Source organism: Chionomys nivalis, chromosome 7 (assembly GCF_950005125.1).
Source record: "Chionomys nivalis chromosome 7, mChiNiv1.1, whole genome shotgun sequence".
Lineage (NCBI taxonomy): Eukaryota > Metazoa > Chordata > Mammalia > Rodentia > Cricetidae > Chionomys > Chionomys nivalis.
The window spans coordinates 55,497,962-55,513,599 of record NC_080092.1 but is presented as its reverse complement, the minus strand read 5'-3'; the positions used below and the strand labels follow the sequence as shown (position 1 = coordinate 55,513,599).

At 38.0% G+C, this 15,638-nt stretch overlaps 1 protein-coding gene across 2 annotated transcripts in view; it reads left to right on the top strand.

Annotated features, from left to right (window-relative positions):
- Pafah1b1 (platelet activating factor acetylhydrolase 1b regulatory subunit 1) overlaps window positions 1–15,638 on the top strand; it is a 47,384-nt gene that overhangs the window by 19,159 nt on the left and 12,587 nt on the right. For both annotated transcript variants that reach the window (XM_057773530.1, XM_057773531.1), the window contains exons 2-5: window positions 3,322–3,539; window positions 12,272–12,356; window positions 12,588–12,662; window positions 13,632–13,838. In XM_057773530.1, the coding sequence (XP_057629513.1) occupies window positions 3,508–3,539; window positions 12,272–12,356; window positions 12,588–12,662; window positions 13,632–13,838 (399 nt within the window). In that variant the 5' untranslated portion in view covers window positions 3,322–3,507. The remainder of the gene's footprint in view (window positions 1–3,321; window positions 3,540–12,271; window positions 12,357–12,587; window positions 12,663–13,631; window positions 13,839–15,638) is intronic.

Genomic DNA, 15,638 nt, shown 5'->3' with positions numbered 1-15,638 from the left:
CCATCCCTCTAGCCTCGGTTTTTAAACTTTTTATGTGAAGATCACCAAGCCATTCCTGAGTTATACCTTGTTTGTTTGTTTGTTTTTTCCGAGACAGGGTTTCTCTGTGGTTTTGGAGCCTGTCCTGGAACTAGCTCTTGTAGACCAGGCTGGTCTCGAACTCACAGAGATCCGCCTGCCTCTGCCTCCCAAGTGCTGGGATTAAAGGCGTTCGCCACCACTGCCCGGCTTGTACCTTGTTTTATATTCAAAACTTTGTTAGGTTCATTTTAGAACAGAAATCTGTAATTTATATCTAGATATGTTCTTCAGATTTTTTTTTTTTTTTTTTTTTTTTTGCTATTTTCTTGTTTGGAAAAGGGGACTCATGTATCTTAGATAGGCCTTGAACTTAACTGTTAGGTACATACAGATGACCTTAATGTCCTCTTCTACCCATCTAATGTTGGAATTACAGGTTTGTACCACTTTATGCCTTGTTGGGATAGAACTTTCCTAGGGTTTCATGCCTTCAGGAAAGCACTCTACCAACTGTACTACATCTGTCCCAAGTCTGTGTGAAGGTAATTGGATGAAATGGCAGGCTTAGGAATATACCTGTACATGTATTGGTAGTAAATAGTAATGTGTTCTTTGTTTTGGAGTTATATTCTAAAGCTTGATCATTTGTAAGATAAACTATTTTTTATTGCGCTCAGATTTCATTCCCTTTCTTTCCTTTCCCTCTACACTTCCTGATATATTTATTAGAACTTAATGTTTGGGTAAGAACTTAATATGTGTGTTTGCACGCACTAAGTAAGTCATCTGTCACTGAGCTACATCCCCAGCCCCAACTTCTACTTTCTAAAGACTATATGGGAAATATCTGAATATAAACAAAACTAAGAGAATAATGTAATGAATTTTGTAATTCTTTCAGCTGTCTGATCAGTATTCAGATTTCTCCAAGTGTTTGCTCATATCTTTATAGTTTCTTTGGGTCTAGATCTAAACATGGTTCATAAATTAAAGCCAGTGAATGTCACTTACCTGGTTTCTTTGTTTTTTCAAGACAGAATTTCTCTGTAACAGTCCTGGCTATCCTGAAACTAGCTTTGTAGACCAGGCTGGCCTTGAACTCAACAGAGATAGTCCTGTATCTGCCTCCCAACTGCTGGGATTAAAGGTGTGCTCTAACACGGCCCAGTTAATTTAATTTATATTTGAGATGTCTCAATGGATCTGAGACTACCCAGGCTGGCTTTGAATGTATAGTTGAGCCAGGATTTGACTTGAGCTCGTGGTAATACTTTTTGTCTTAACTGCATGAATCCTGTTGGATTCACCATCCACAGGTTCCTTTTCTGTCTCTTTTCTTTCATTGCCTAAGGCTTTTCACATCTTAGATTTTGCTGCTTTTGCTCTTATGTGTCCTCTGCCCTCATCTTACTGCAAATTGATAATTGGAGTTAGGGGCTTAATCAGATTGATTATTGCAGTATTGCAGTATTCTTTCACTTACACTAATATAAAACACTTACATAGGTATAATTGTACATCCTGTCTTTTTTTAAATCAGCATTTAAATATCTGATCTGGCAGAGAAGACAAATGCTTATATTTATCTGTAAAAGTTTTATTTTATGGCATCATCTCTACTCCATCTCTTTGCCCATTTTAAACATTGTTTTCTAGCCAGGCATGGTGATTCATTCTTGTAATCCAGTACCTGGTAGACGGAGGCAGGAGGATTCCCTTGAATTCCAGGCTAGCCTGGGCTATAACATAATACCTACTGTTTCCAAAAAAAATTAATAATTGATATCGTTTCTGGTATGTTTCTCATCAAGGTTATCAGTGAACTGCATTCTGAATGCAGCCAGTTTATTCTTTTGTATTTGATAACTTTGGGTGCTATAAATTACCTCTCCTCAAAAGTACTTCTTTGATTTCTGTGATATACCTATACTGACTTAATTGCTTTTTCTCAGCCTTAGTTGCAGTCAATCTGCCTTCCACAAAACCCCATGCTTTTTTGTATACTCACACATACAGATACTCCATACTCACTTATATACTCAATCAGTTAAGTAGATGCACTCTGTACTCACACATTGTCTCAAATACAGACACTCCATTCTCATTGTCACTCAGCTACACATGCTATACTTACCCCTCTTCTTTCCCCTTCTGGCTATTGAACCCGTAACCTTGTGTAAGCTAGGTTTAACTCCAGATCTAATCTTATTTTTTAATTAAATTGATTGATTGAGGACTTATGCATACTCAGATTTGGAAAACTTGTAGAGGGCTGGAGAGATGGCTCAGCAGTTAAGAGTGCTGCCTGTTCTCCCAAAGGTCCTGAGTTCAGTTCCCAGCAACCATATGGTGGCTCACAACCATCTATAATGAGATCTGGTACCCTCTTCTGGCCTGCAGGCATATGTGCAGGCAAAACACTATACATAATAAATAAATTAATCTTTTTTTTTTTTTTTAAAGAAAACTTACAGAAATTGATTCTCTCCACCTAGTGACTTCCAGGGGTTTAGGTTGTTAGGCATGCCAGCAAAGTAACCACTGAGCTATCTATCTCATTATTGTATATTTTGTTTGGGCCCATTCACTGTTCTGTAATTTTTTTGAAAAACATATCTGTGATTCCTCTTGACCCTAGGCTGTAAAGACCTGAGCTGGTTTTACGCTCCATCTTCTGTAGGAGGATTGCTGAGTTTGAGGCCAGTCAGGGCTACATGGTGAATTCCTGACTTGTAAAATAATAGTAGTAGTAGTAGTAGTAATAGTAATAATAATAATAATAATAATAATAGACTTCTAAACAGAGTTGGAGTTTTCTAGAGTAGTTATATATTAATAATTGAAGTTAAATAGGTAAATGTGTTAAATTCGAAAACAATGCTGTGTTGCTGTTATGGTGGTGCATGTCACAAAGCTAGCACTAGAAACTGAAACAGGATGATTACAAAAAGTCTTAGCCAATAAGGGCTACTTAATTAGACCCTATCTCAAAATCGGCAACAAAGGTACAATTTTACATCATTTTAGCCATATAAAATGTGGCTGGGTTTGGGGGTACATACCTGGGTCAGAAATTATAACACATTTGTGGGGTCAAAAGGATGCCTAGTCTACATCGTAGTTTATCATTGTTTGAGATAGGAATATATTTTTGCATTGACTGATTTTTTTTTCTTCTTTAAACTATAGGTTGACTATCATCTAACATGCATGTTAATATAATTACATGATGTTCTATAATAATTTAGAAATAAAACAAATTTTAAATGAGGGAAATAATTTTCTTTTTTCTTTTTTTAGGTGGAATGAACGTTACTTGTTGACTATTTCCTGGTTGCTGATTCGATTCACTTGATAAAGAATCATTTTTCCTCTCTGTGGCTGCCACTTAGTGGCATATTTAATTGAAATCCAGGGATCACAAAACTTTCGATTTTTCTGGAGGGACATACCACTATATCAAATAAGTTTGATATTGCAGCCAAAATGGTGCTGTCCCAGAGACAACGAGATGAACTGTAAGTTTCTCAGTTTTCTGCTCTTTAGAAACCTCTTAGAAGAATAAACTATCATGATTAATGGTACATGGTGTAGAGGTAAGGTCATCCTCTGCTCCTTTGGAAGTTCAGGGCCAGCCTTGGCCCTGACACCTTGTCACAAAGGGGAGGGATGGAGGAAAGGAGACAGGGTTGGGAAGAAAATATTAAAATGTAGTCTTGTAGTCTAAGTGTCTTTACCAGTGTGTGCTATATTAGTGTTGATAGTTTGTCTTGGCTTCAAAATTGGACCTTCTCATAGCATGGAATTAATTCTTTGTCATGTTTGAGTTTAAAGCAAGATGAATAATATTAGTTGGTAAGTTTTATCTTTTTTTTTTTTTTTAAAGTATCGTAGACATATTATACTCAATAGGAAAATAGTGCTACTGCAGATAGATCTTCTAATTTAAAAAAAAGGTTGGGGACTGGAGAGGTTGCTCAGTGGTTAAAAGCACTGGCTGGTTTTTTTTGTTTGTTTTGTTTTGTTTTTTAAAGATTTATTTATATACTACGTATACAGTGTTCTGTCTGCGTATGCCTGCAGGCCAGAAGAGGGCACCAGATCTCATCACAGATGGTTGTGGGCCACCATGTGGTTGCTGGGCATAGAACTCAGGACCTCTGGAAGAGCAGTCAGTGCTCTTAACCTCTGAGCCATCTCTCCAGCCCCAGCACTGTCTGTAACTCCACCTCCAGGGGATCTGAAACTTTCACCCAAACATACATTTAGGCAAAACACCAGTGCACATAAAGTAAGATTAAGTCATTAAAAAAAGTTAATTATGCCAGGCATGTTGGTGTAGGTCTGTAATCCAGCATTTAAGAAGCAGAGACATGTGGGTCTTTGAATTTGAGACCTAACATGGTCTACATAGTGAGTTCCAGGGCAGCCAGTACTACACAGTGAGACAGTTTTAAAAAACAAAAGAAAATTTACTATTATTTCTCACTGAATGACCTTGCTGATTTGGCAAGACTAGCTGGCTGGAGTCCCCAGCACTGGGCTTATAAACAGGTCCTACCAAATCCAGCTCTTTAACTAAGTGTAGGGGATCTGAACTCAGGTCCTCATAGTTGAATGGCAAACAATTTACCTACTGAGATATCTCCCTAGCTTCCCTAATTTTTGTTTTACCTAGGATTCATGTTATAGAAATGAACTCCTAGTTATTGTTCATTGTCTCATGGTTAATTTAGTATTTAATTTTATGAGGTATCTACTGCATTTAAGCAGATGCATTAATGAGGGCATAAAATTCCATGTTTTGTGATAATCTACAGCACTTCAATTTTTGTAGTTGAATACCAAGGAGATAATTTAGTTTTGTGTTCTAGATTTATTTTAGGATTCCTATGACTTTTTTTGTTTGTTTTCTGAGAGGGAGACTGATACTGTAGCTTACCCTGGCTTGGGACTTTCTGGGTTGAACCAGGCTGGCCTCAAAGGTACTATGATTCTCTTGCTGTAACCACCTGAGAGCTGAGTTTATAGTCATGGTACTGTGCCCTGACTTCTTTGGATTTTTAGAATCTTTTCTTTGGAAGACTTAATTTCCAGTGTGTGAACAAAAATAACACTTCCTTTTTTTCCTTTTTAAATTTCTTTCTTTCTTTCCTTTCTTCCTTCCTTCCTTCCTTCCTTCCTTCCTTCCTTCCTTCCTTCCTTCCTTCCTTCCTTCCTTCCTTCCTTCCTTCCTTCTTTCTTTTCTTTCTTGGTAGGGTTTCTCTTTGTAGCAGCCCTGGCTGTCTTGGAATTCACTCTGTATACCAGGCTGGCCTCAGACCTATAGAGATTTGACTGCCTATGCCTCCTGAGTGTTAGAATTAAAGGGTGCACCACCACCACGTGTCCCCTTTCCTCTTCTTGATAAGCTATTGATTATTGGAAGAGAGAGTATCATTTTCTTTAAATGATAGAGCCACTGGGAGATTGTAGGCAGACTTTTCTTTCCCACCCTCCAGTTCCCAAATAATTGACACAGAGACTTAATATTAATTGTAAATTCTTGGTCGATACCTCAGACTTGTTACTAGCTAACTCTTACGTTTTAAATTAACCCATATATTTTTTTAAGGATTTATTTATTATGTATGCTATGTTCTGCCTGTATGTGTCCCTGCAGGCCAGAAGTTGGCACCAGATTTTATTACAGGTGGTTGTGAGCCACCAGGTGGTTGCTGGGAATTGAACTCAGGACCTCTGGAAGAACGATCAGTGCTCTTAACCATTGAGCCATCTCTCCAACACCCTTAACCCATATTTCTTATCTACCCTCTGCTGTGTGGCTGGACCGACTTTCTTTTAACACAGCATGTTTCTTTTGCATCTGCTTGTGACTCCTGAGACTCTGCCCTTCTTTCCAGCATTTTCTCTGCCCTGAAAATCTTGCATAGCTATTGGCCAATCAGCTTTTTGTTAACAGTGAGAACACATCTTCACAGTGTACAGAAGGATTATTCCACAGCATATCTCCCTTTTTTCTCTAAATAAAAAAGGAAGCTTTAACTTTAACATAGTAAATTTATATACAACAAAAATATCCAGTTCATTTGTATTTGGCAAATTTAGAGAAAATATTCTATTATTTATCTTATCATTGTGAGTTCAAAAGTTTTATACCTAATTAACTTTTATCGTAGCTAAGGAAAACTTTAATTGTTCAGTCTTTAACTCCCTTAAAGACTCCAGAAGGATGAAATTTTACCTGAAAACAAGGGACAACTGACTGCCTGGACAGTCACTCAAAGTTCCCATAATGTTGGGGCATCCAACTTTGGCTTGCAGACCTAGTATATCTGACAGACGTTTCTGAAAAGCAAGAAATTTTGAAGGACTTTCCTACCTTGGGTTGGCAAAGTTCGGCAGATGCCTTTTTTACATCCTGTTAGTCCAGTTTGGACAGTGCACTGTCAGCAATTGAGGTAAGGGCAGTTTCTTTGCTGAGATTACTAACTTTTGCCATAAATAAAGCAAGCTCTGTATGGAGGTTCTTTAATGCCCATCATCTTCCTTTGAAATACATTGGTGGTGTCAGGAGCAGACATGTCTCACTGTTATTGAAAAGGTTTAGGTTATTAAACATATTAAATGCCATATTCTGTTTGTCATTGAAGTGTTCGAAGACTGTCTACCTGTCTATATCTCTTTAACCTTGACAGCATACCTAATGTTGCTATAAATTTGACTAAATGACTAGCTACTAACTGTTTTGCTTTTGTTTGGATTTTTTGTTCTTGTTTTTGTTTTTTTGAGACAGGGTTTCTCTGTAGCTTTGGAACCTATCCTGGAACTAGCTATTGTAGGTCTTCAGGCATGCTTGGCCACTCCCAACTTTTTACATCCTTGCTGAACTCAGGTCCTTATACTTGCATTATAAGCACTTTACCAACTGGACTATCCTCCAGCCTCTTTGTTTTCTTTGTTTTTTGGGTTGTTTGTTTAAGGTAGTTCAGAAACATTCTTGTATCCACCTCCAGGCAGCTTGGAACTTGAAAGCCTCTTGCCTCACCCTCCTAAGCGCTGAGATTTATGGATGTGTGCCTCCCTTAAAGTGGTAGGGGTTGAACCCAGAGCGTTTGTGCATATTAAACACATATTCTACCACCGATCTATATTCCCTTATGTTCTAACATTTTCATTATTTGTATGGTTGTTTTGAGGACAGTTTTAAATATTAGTGATTATAGGTAATTCCTGTCTTCAGTGGCTGTTTTTAGTACTAGATTTTACTGAAACTAGCAAACAAAAACCACTTCAATGAAAGTTCTGATTGTGTCAAACATACTGATTTTTATGATTTAAATTTAAACCTTTGTTTTGTTGGAGTAGAGTCTCTTGGGAGGCTAGCTTCCTATAATTCAAAAGAGTGCTGGGATCATACTAGGTAGAGGCAGGCGGATCTCTGTGAGTTCGAGACCAGCCTGGTCTACAAGAGCTAGTTCCAGGACAGGCTCCAAAACCACAGAGAAATCCTGTCTCGAAAAACCAAAAAAAAAAAAAAAAAAAGAATTAAGTAACTATATTAGTTAACTTGTTGCTGTGACAGTTCCTGTCAAAAACAATGTAAGGAAGGATTTAACTCACAATCTGAGACATAATACATCCGGGAAGGTGAGATAGTGAGTCACATTGTATCTGCAGCCACAGAGCAGAGAGGTGTGAATGGCAGCTGCTGCTTAGTCAAAGACACTAGCACATGAAGTGTGGCCACCTACATTTATAGTAGTTCTTTGCTGTTTGTTTAAACCTTTCCAAAAACAAAAATACACCCAAAAGGTGTGCTTCTGTGGTGATTCTAAATTCTGTTCAGTTGATGCTGAAAATTGACCATCATATTAGGTGATAATTGAGATATAAGAATGGATCATGTTTTTTGCTTGACTATTAAAAAGAATTTCAAGATGACATATACTTAGTGAATATTACTGCAGTTAGGAGGTGGAAGCTGGATTCAGTGTCAGAATCTTTAAAGTCCCTGGTATAGGCAGAAGTTTCTGTCTCTCCCACCACTTCCCAAATAGCTGATAAAGGCTTAATATTATAAATGCTTGATCGATAGCTGAGGCTTATTACTAACTAGCTCTTACGACTTAAATTAACCCATTTCTATTAATATATGTATTGCCACATGGCTTATGGCTTTACTTGACTCCAGCATGTGTTGCTCTCTCTGTGTTTCCTGGTGACTCCTCTGGTTCTGCCCTTCTTCAACCCAGCATCCTTAGTTTGGTTGTCTCACCTATACTTCCTGCCTAACTACTGTCGGGATCCAGTCCTAGCCCGGACCATAAATTATTTCTCTCTGGACCATACCCCAACATAAACTATCTCTGGACCGGCATGGACGCGCGGGAATAAAGACACAACTCGCATGGCTTTATCGGGAGGGAGATTCTCCATGGTCCCTCATGATATCCTGAGTTCACATGCTGAAGAATTCCTCCTGCTTTATTCTTCAAAAAGCCTTATATATCAAAACATAAACTTAGGGGTAAATATATTAGCATCCTGTCTCTTAGGTAACCAGGTAAATGACTTTTAGTCACGTCCACATCTACTTATCTGCTCTGTATGCTAGCTAGCACGAAGGCTTGAATCAGCATCTCTATCAGGTATCCTCCAAATTACAAAATAAGGAGCAAAACATCTTGACCTTTTGTTAGGTTAGTGACAGCCTGTCTGGAAAGTGACTTGACTGCTCTGGATACTAGCCATGGCCCAAGAACTTGGCTGTCACACCATGTAGAAATATGGGCCTACAAACTATGAGGCAATAAGCTTTTTATTAGATCAATCACAGTGACATATATTCACATAGTGGAAAGGAATATTGCACTGCTCCCAGGTCTCTGGTAATTGTAACTGTTTGTTCCATAGTGAAGGTGAAGGTTCATTTGCCCTTCATAGTAACCTCTCTGTGACTTGTATTCACCTTAACATTCAATAGTAGTTGAATTATGAACTGCGTTTTTGAATTAAATATTGTATGACATGAAGAATGACCTTATAACCCTTTTATCATAATTCTTAGGGCCTATTACGTTGGACTAGAATATAATAAACAGGCCAGAAACTTGCCACACCTGTGCTTCCCCTTCTCTAAGACTCAACGGAATGCTGTAACATATTTAAGAAAATATATAATTAGAGTGATGGCTCAGTGACTCAGTGCCTGTTGCATCACAGTGTTGAAAGTTCAGATCCCCCTGAACTGATAGAGAATCAACTCCCAAAAGTTGTCTTTTGATTTTCACCCACCTGATCTGACCCCCGCCATGTCCTCACCCCACATAGACAGATGATAGTAAAAAATAAGATGAAATAAGTTTCTTCATCTTCTCTGTTAATACATGTATGGAAATTGTCTTTGAGTCAAATAGTTCAGTCTCAGCATAATAACCCTAGGTCTTGTTGAGACAGTATCATGTTTTGAGCTACACTAAGCTTCATAGTGAGATCCTACTTCAAAGAAAAAAAACTTATTTCATTGATTGCATTTTAATTTGTCTTCATGTTGTCTCTCAAGGTTATGGAATTAGAATCAAAACTAAATTGAAGCAAAAAAAGAAGTTTCATCAAGTGATTCCAGGCCAGCTAGGTTTAACCTTGTCTTAAAAAAAAAAAGCATAGGTTTTAGGTAGATTATCTCAGGAAGAACATATAAAATACAGCAGTGGTTGCCTGTGATGGAATATTGGAGATCAATGGCAGATATGAATCTTTGGGGAGGGCTGGGGATATAGTATGCGTGAACCCTTGGATTTGATTTCCAGTGCCTTGAATTGGCCAGGTGACTGAGTCAAAAGTTCAGGGTCGCCGGGCGGTGGTGGCGCACGCCTTTAATCCCAGCACTTGGGAGGCAGAGGTAGGCGGATCTCTGTGAGTTCGAGACCAGCCTGGTCTACGAGAGCTAGTTCCAGGACAGGCTCCAAAGCCACAGAGAAACCCTGTCTCGAAAAACCAAAAAAAAAAAAAAAAAAAAAAAAAAGTTCAGGGTCATCCCACTTAGGTAGTTCCTGGCCAGCCTGAGATACACAAAACCCTGTTTTTTTTGTTTGTTTGTTTTTGATTTTTTAGTTTTTTTTTTTTTTTTTTTTGGTTGGTTTTTTGTTTTGTTTTTTAAAAGATTTATTTATTATGTATAGTGTTTTGTCTGCTTGTATGCCTGCAGGCCAGAAGAGGGCACCAGATCTTATTACAGATGGTTGTGAGGCATCATGTGGTTGCTGGGAATTTGAACTCAGGACTTCTGGAAAGAGCAGGCAGTGCTCTTAACCGCTGAGCCATCCCTCCAGCCCCCACAAACCCCTGTTTTATAAAAATAGGGAGGACCAGGCATAGTTGCACAAGTCTTTAATTCAGCCCGCAGAGACAGGCATACCTCTGTAAATTCAAGCCAAGACAAAGACCCATTTTCTTTTTTGGTTTTTTGAGACAGGGTTTCTCTGTGTAGCTTTGGTGCCTGTCCTGGAACTAGCTCTTGTAGACAAGGCTGGCCTTGAACTCACAGAGATCTGCTTGTCTCTCCTTCCTGAGTGTGTCATCACCACCTGACTTTAAGACCCAATTTCAAAAGAAAAGAATACATAGAACAAAATGGGGTACAGGATGTAATGATACTATTATTATATGTGTATATTTAATTTTTGCTTAAAACCATGGTAGTGACTTGGGGAGGGGGGTACTTTTGTAGACCAGGCTGACTTTAGACTCAAAGAGATCCACCTGCTTCTGCCTCCTGAGTGCTGGGATTAAAGGCTTGCACCACCCAGCTGGTATTAACTTTTTAATTATATGTGTTAGTTTAAAGTCTTAAAGAAGAATTCTAAATTACCCTTTTCTCTGATTTTGTGACTAAAGGCTCAGAATAATTGAGAAATGCTGAAGTAGGAGAGCAGGGATGTTTGCCTATATTCTGTCAGGACAGAATGAAAGAGAAGCATAAAAAGACATCATTTTAAGCCATTTCGGCTTTTCTGCCTTTGAATTATAATTCTATATTAGTCTCACTCTTAAGACAGTAGACTGTAGCTTGTGAAGTTTTAGTCCATTGCAATGGTTTAGAATTATTTCTAATACTACAACACTTTTGGGGGTGTGTGTTGTGCCTGAGATGTATGTTTATAATGTATGCATGAGTGTCTGCTGGAAACAGAAAAACTTTGCATGTCCTCCTCTTACTCTGTTTGTTTGAACAGCAAGGTCTTGTTCTGAACCTGGAGCTGTAATACTTCGGTTAGTCAGGAAGCCAGCAAGCCCTAGAGAGCCTCCTGCCTTCACCCACCTTAGTGCTAGGTCCACAGACTTGCCCAGAACATTCATCCTCATACATGAGTTCTGGGGACATAAACTACAGTCTCACGCTTGCACAGCAAAGCACTTGTAACCACTGAGCCATCTCTCCATATCCTTAACTATAGTTTTATCAAAACATTCTAAACCAGGCATGATGGAACATGCCTTTAATTCTAGTACTTGATAGGCAGAGACAGGTGTATCTCTGAGTATGAGGACAGCCTGGTCTACAAAGCAAGGTCAGGATATGCAGAGATACACAGAGAAGCTCAGTTCTAATCTCCAGTGCTTGAGCTTTGTATATCAAATATTAGGAGAAGGTGAATGTGAACAGTAGCAAAACTGAGGGTTACTTTTGCCAACTGATAGCTAGGTGTAGAAATATATCTTTAGCTGTGGAATGTCCACAATTTATAAGCTAAGCAGTAAGTTAGAAACTTATTAAATGTCAATGTCTGGGAATGTAGCTCAGAGGTACTTACCTAGTATGCACAGTGTCCTGAGTACAGTCCCTAGCATCTGGGGGGGGGACAAAAACAGAAATGTCCAAAAATAATACAAATTAATTGTGACCGTGGCTAATGATTCAGAACCTTTGGAGGTGATCCATTTTTCCCTCAGAAAGATGTGTATGATTTAGAAGGAAGTACTCTTTGTAATAGATTTTTTAATAGCCAGGTGGTCGTGACACAAGCCTTTAATCCCAGCACTTGAGAGAGGCAGAGGCAGGTGGATCTTTGTGAGTTTGAGGCCAGCCTGGTCTACATGAGGACAGCCAAGGCTAACAGGGAAACCCTGTCTGAAGAAACAAACAACAACAACAACAACAAAAAAAAACCCCCAAGATTTTATAAGTGTGTTTCCTCAAATAGAAGCAAAGTGTTTTTAGGACTCATTTGAATTTATTTTCTTTCAGAAATCGAGCTATAGCAGATTATCTTCGTTCAAATGGCTATGAAGAGGCATATTCTGTTTTTAAAAAGGAAGCTGAATTAGATATGGTATGCTTGACCTTTTGAACAGTCTTCTAATTATTCATAGTATAGTTAATGGGTGCGTTTTACTTAAGTTTGAGTAGTTAGGTCAACTCTTGCCATTTTTTTCTTAAGATCTACTTAGCATTGAACTTAATCTTCTTACTTTTATGTATGATAAGATATTTAATGTTTAGACTTAGATGTCATGGTTAAGCCATTTTTTTTTTTTAATAAAAATCTTGCTTTTTCTCCTAGAATGAAGAATTAGATAAAAAGTATGCTGGTCTTTTGGAAAAAAAATGGACATCTGTTATTAGATTACAAAAAAAGGTAACTAAATCTTCTTTAGTTTGTTGTGGTCAGTGTGCTATTACAAATTTTCTGAAAACATTACCATGAATTATTAATCTGTTGATACTCATATCTGAGCTTTAAAAAATACATTCCCTTTGCTTCATGAAAACTTTCATTTTAAGGTCATACAACCTATAGTAATGTGTTGGTTGAATCTGCATTGTCCTGACTGAGAAATTGATGCTTAAGAAATCATTTGTGCCCTTAGATGTACACTGGAAAAAAGAGTACTAAATGTGGTCATGTGGTCTCACATGAACCATTTTTACCTCCGAGGTGTTTTGTTTTGTTTTGCTGCCTGAAAGATAAGTAACATACTATTCCATTTTTAAAATATATATTCTTTTTTTTTTTTTTTTTTTAAGATTTATTTATTATGTATACAACATTCTGCCTCCATGTTCACCCGCAGGCCAGAAGAGGGCACCAGATCTCCTTACAGATGGTTATGAGCCACCATGTGGTTGCTGGGAATTGAACTCAGGACCTCTGGAAGAGCAGTCAGTGCTCTTAACCACTGAGCCATCTCTCCAGCCCTAAAATATATATTCTTCACATTAAAAGTTAGAATAATACAAGCCCAGCTATATTAAAGTCATTGACAAGTTATCAGTGCCTAGTTCAGTAAATGTTAGCTGTTGTTGTATTACTATCTTTAAACATAAATAATAAACTGGTGTAGGGGAAAAACACTAAAAATGATAGGTGTAAAGGGAGCAAGGCAAATACGTTGATCTACTCTGTTAATAAATATAAATAAAAACTGTCTTTGAATGAAATAGTTCAGGCTGGGCATAGTAACCCCAGCGCTTAGGAGCTGAGAAAGGAAAATTATAAGTTCTGGACTACCTTAAGCTTCCTAGTGAGAAATTACCTAAAAGCAAGTAAAACTCAATTATGTTATAGATTGCATTTTTTTTTTTAACTTCATGTTCCCTCACCAAGGTTATGGAATTAGAATCAAAACTAAATGAAGCAAAAGAAGAATTTACGTCGGGTGGTCCTCTTGGTCAGAAACGAGACCCAAAAGAATGGATTCCCCGTCCACCAGAGAAATATGCGTTGAGTGGTCATAGGAGTCCAGTCACTCGAGTTATTTTTCATCCTGTGTTCAGTGTTATGGTCTCTGCTTCAGAAGATGCTACAATTAAGGCAAGTTCTTTTTGTTTGTTCCTTTATGGGTTTTTTGTTTTGTTTTGAGAAACAGTTTTGGCTATCACACTTGCCTTGAACTCACAGATAGCCTCCTGCCTCATGGTCGCAACCTTGGGTCACCACACCCAGGTAAGAGAAATTCTGTGGGTTTTTGTTTATTTTTGTTTTTGTAGTTGTTTTTGTTTTTTGAGACAGGGTTTCTCTGTGTAGTTTTGGTGCCTGTCTTGGAACTAGCTCTTACAGACCAGGCTGGCCTTGAACTCACAGAGGTCGACTGTTCTCTGCCTCCCAGTGCCGGGATTAAAGGCGAGCCTTTTCTTAAAGGCCAACTTGAGGTAAATTAGGTGAAAGAAAAGATTTCACACAGGAAGCTCTCACTTTATCTCTGTGGTGCTGGGGAAATGACTCAGTGGTTAAAAGCACTGCCTGCTCTTCCAGAGGTCCTGAGTTCAATTCCCAGCAACCACATGATTGCTCATAACCATCTGTAATGAGATTTGTTGTCTTCTGGACTGTAGGCATACATAGATACAGAATATTGTGTACATAGTAGAGAAATAAATCTTCAAAAAAAAGAAACAGATGTGATAATAAAATCACTAAGTCCTCCTTTTATTTGCTTTCATAAGTTTTATTACCTGGGGTAACTACAGTCTAAAATACCAGTATAGTAGGATATTTTGTGAGAGAGAGCATATTTACATATTATACTGTATTATTATTATTATTATTATTATTTTTTTTTTTTTTTTTTGGTTTTTCGAGACAGGGTTCCTCTGTGGTTTTGGAGCCTGTCCTGGAACTAGCTCTTGTAGACCAGGCTGGTCTCGAACTCACAAAGATCCGCCTGCCTCTGCCTCCCGAGTGCTGGGATTAAAGGCGTGCGCCACCACCGCCCGGCTCTACACTGTATTATTATGATTACTTTTCAACTGGTTATTGATATTAAAATGTTACTTATAGCCAGGCAGTGGTGGTGCATGCCTTTAATCCCAGCACTTGGGAAGCAGAGGCAGATGGATCTCTGTGAGTTCGATGCCAGCCTGGTCTACAGGAGTTCCAGGACAGGCTCCAAAGCTACACAGAGAAACCCTGTCTTGAAAAGCAAACCAAAAAACAAAAAAAAACAAAAAAAAACAAAAAAAAAACCCCACTTTGTAATATAAATTCATAAGTACATCTGTATAGTAAAAATATAGTGTGTGTGTATATATATTTATATACACACACCTGTAGTTTTTAGGTTCACCTGTAGTCTTCAAAATGTGTCACTCATGAATAAGGGGAGACTACTATAATAGTCGTAGTCTCTGTGCTTTAAAAAAAAAAGTCAGAAGGAAAAACCACATCATTGGTAGTAGTTGTTTTTTTTTTTTAATATTTATAGCGAGTTTCAGGATTGACTCCAAAGCTACTGAGAAACCCTGTCTGGAAGAACCAAAAGAAAAGAAAAAAATGAGTTCCAGAACAGCCAGGACTTAAAAAACAGATTTTTAAAAAAAATCTTCAAAATTTAAAAACTGAGGCTGGCCGGTGGTAGTGCACACACCTTTAATTCCAGTACTTGGGAGGCAGAGGTGGGTGGAAATTTGTGAGTTTGAGGCCAGCCTGGTCTACAGGGCTACACAGAAAAACTCTGTATTGAAAAAAAAAAAAATGATTTCAAACTACAATTTGACCACCAAAACAAAGATTTAGTATGTTATTGAGTGATACCTCTTTGTAATATTGATTCTTGGTAACTCAATTTCTGTTTTAGAAAAAATGTCCTTTCAGAATGAGACTTTTCCACATGAA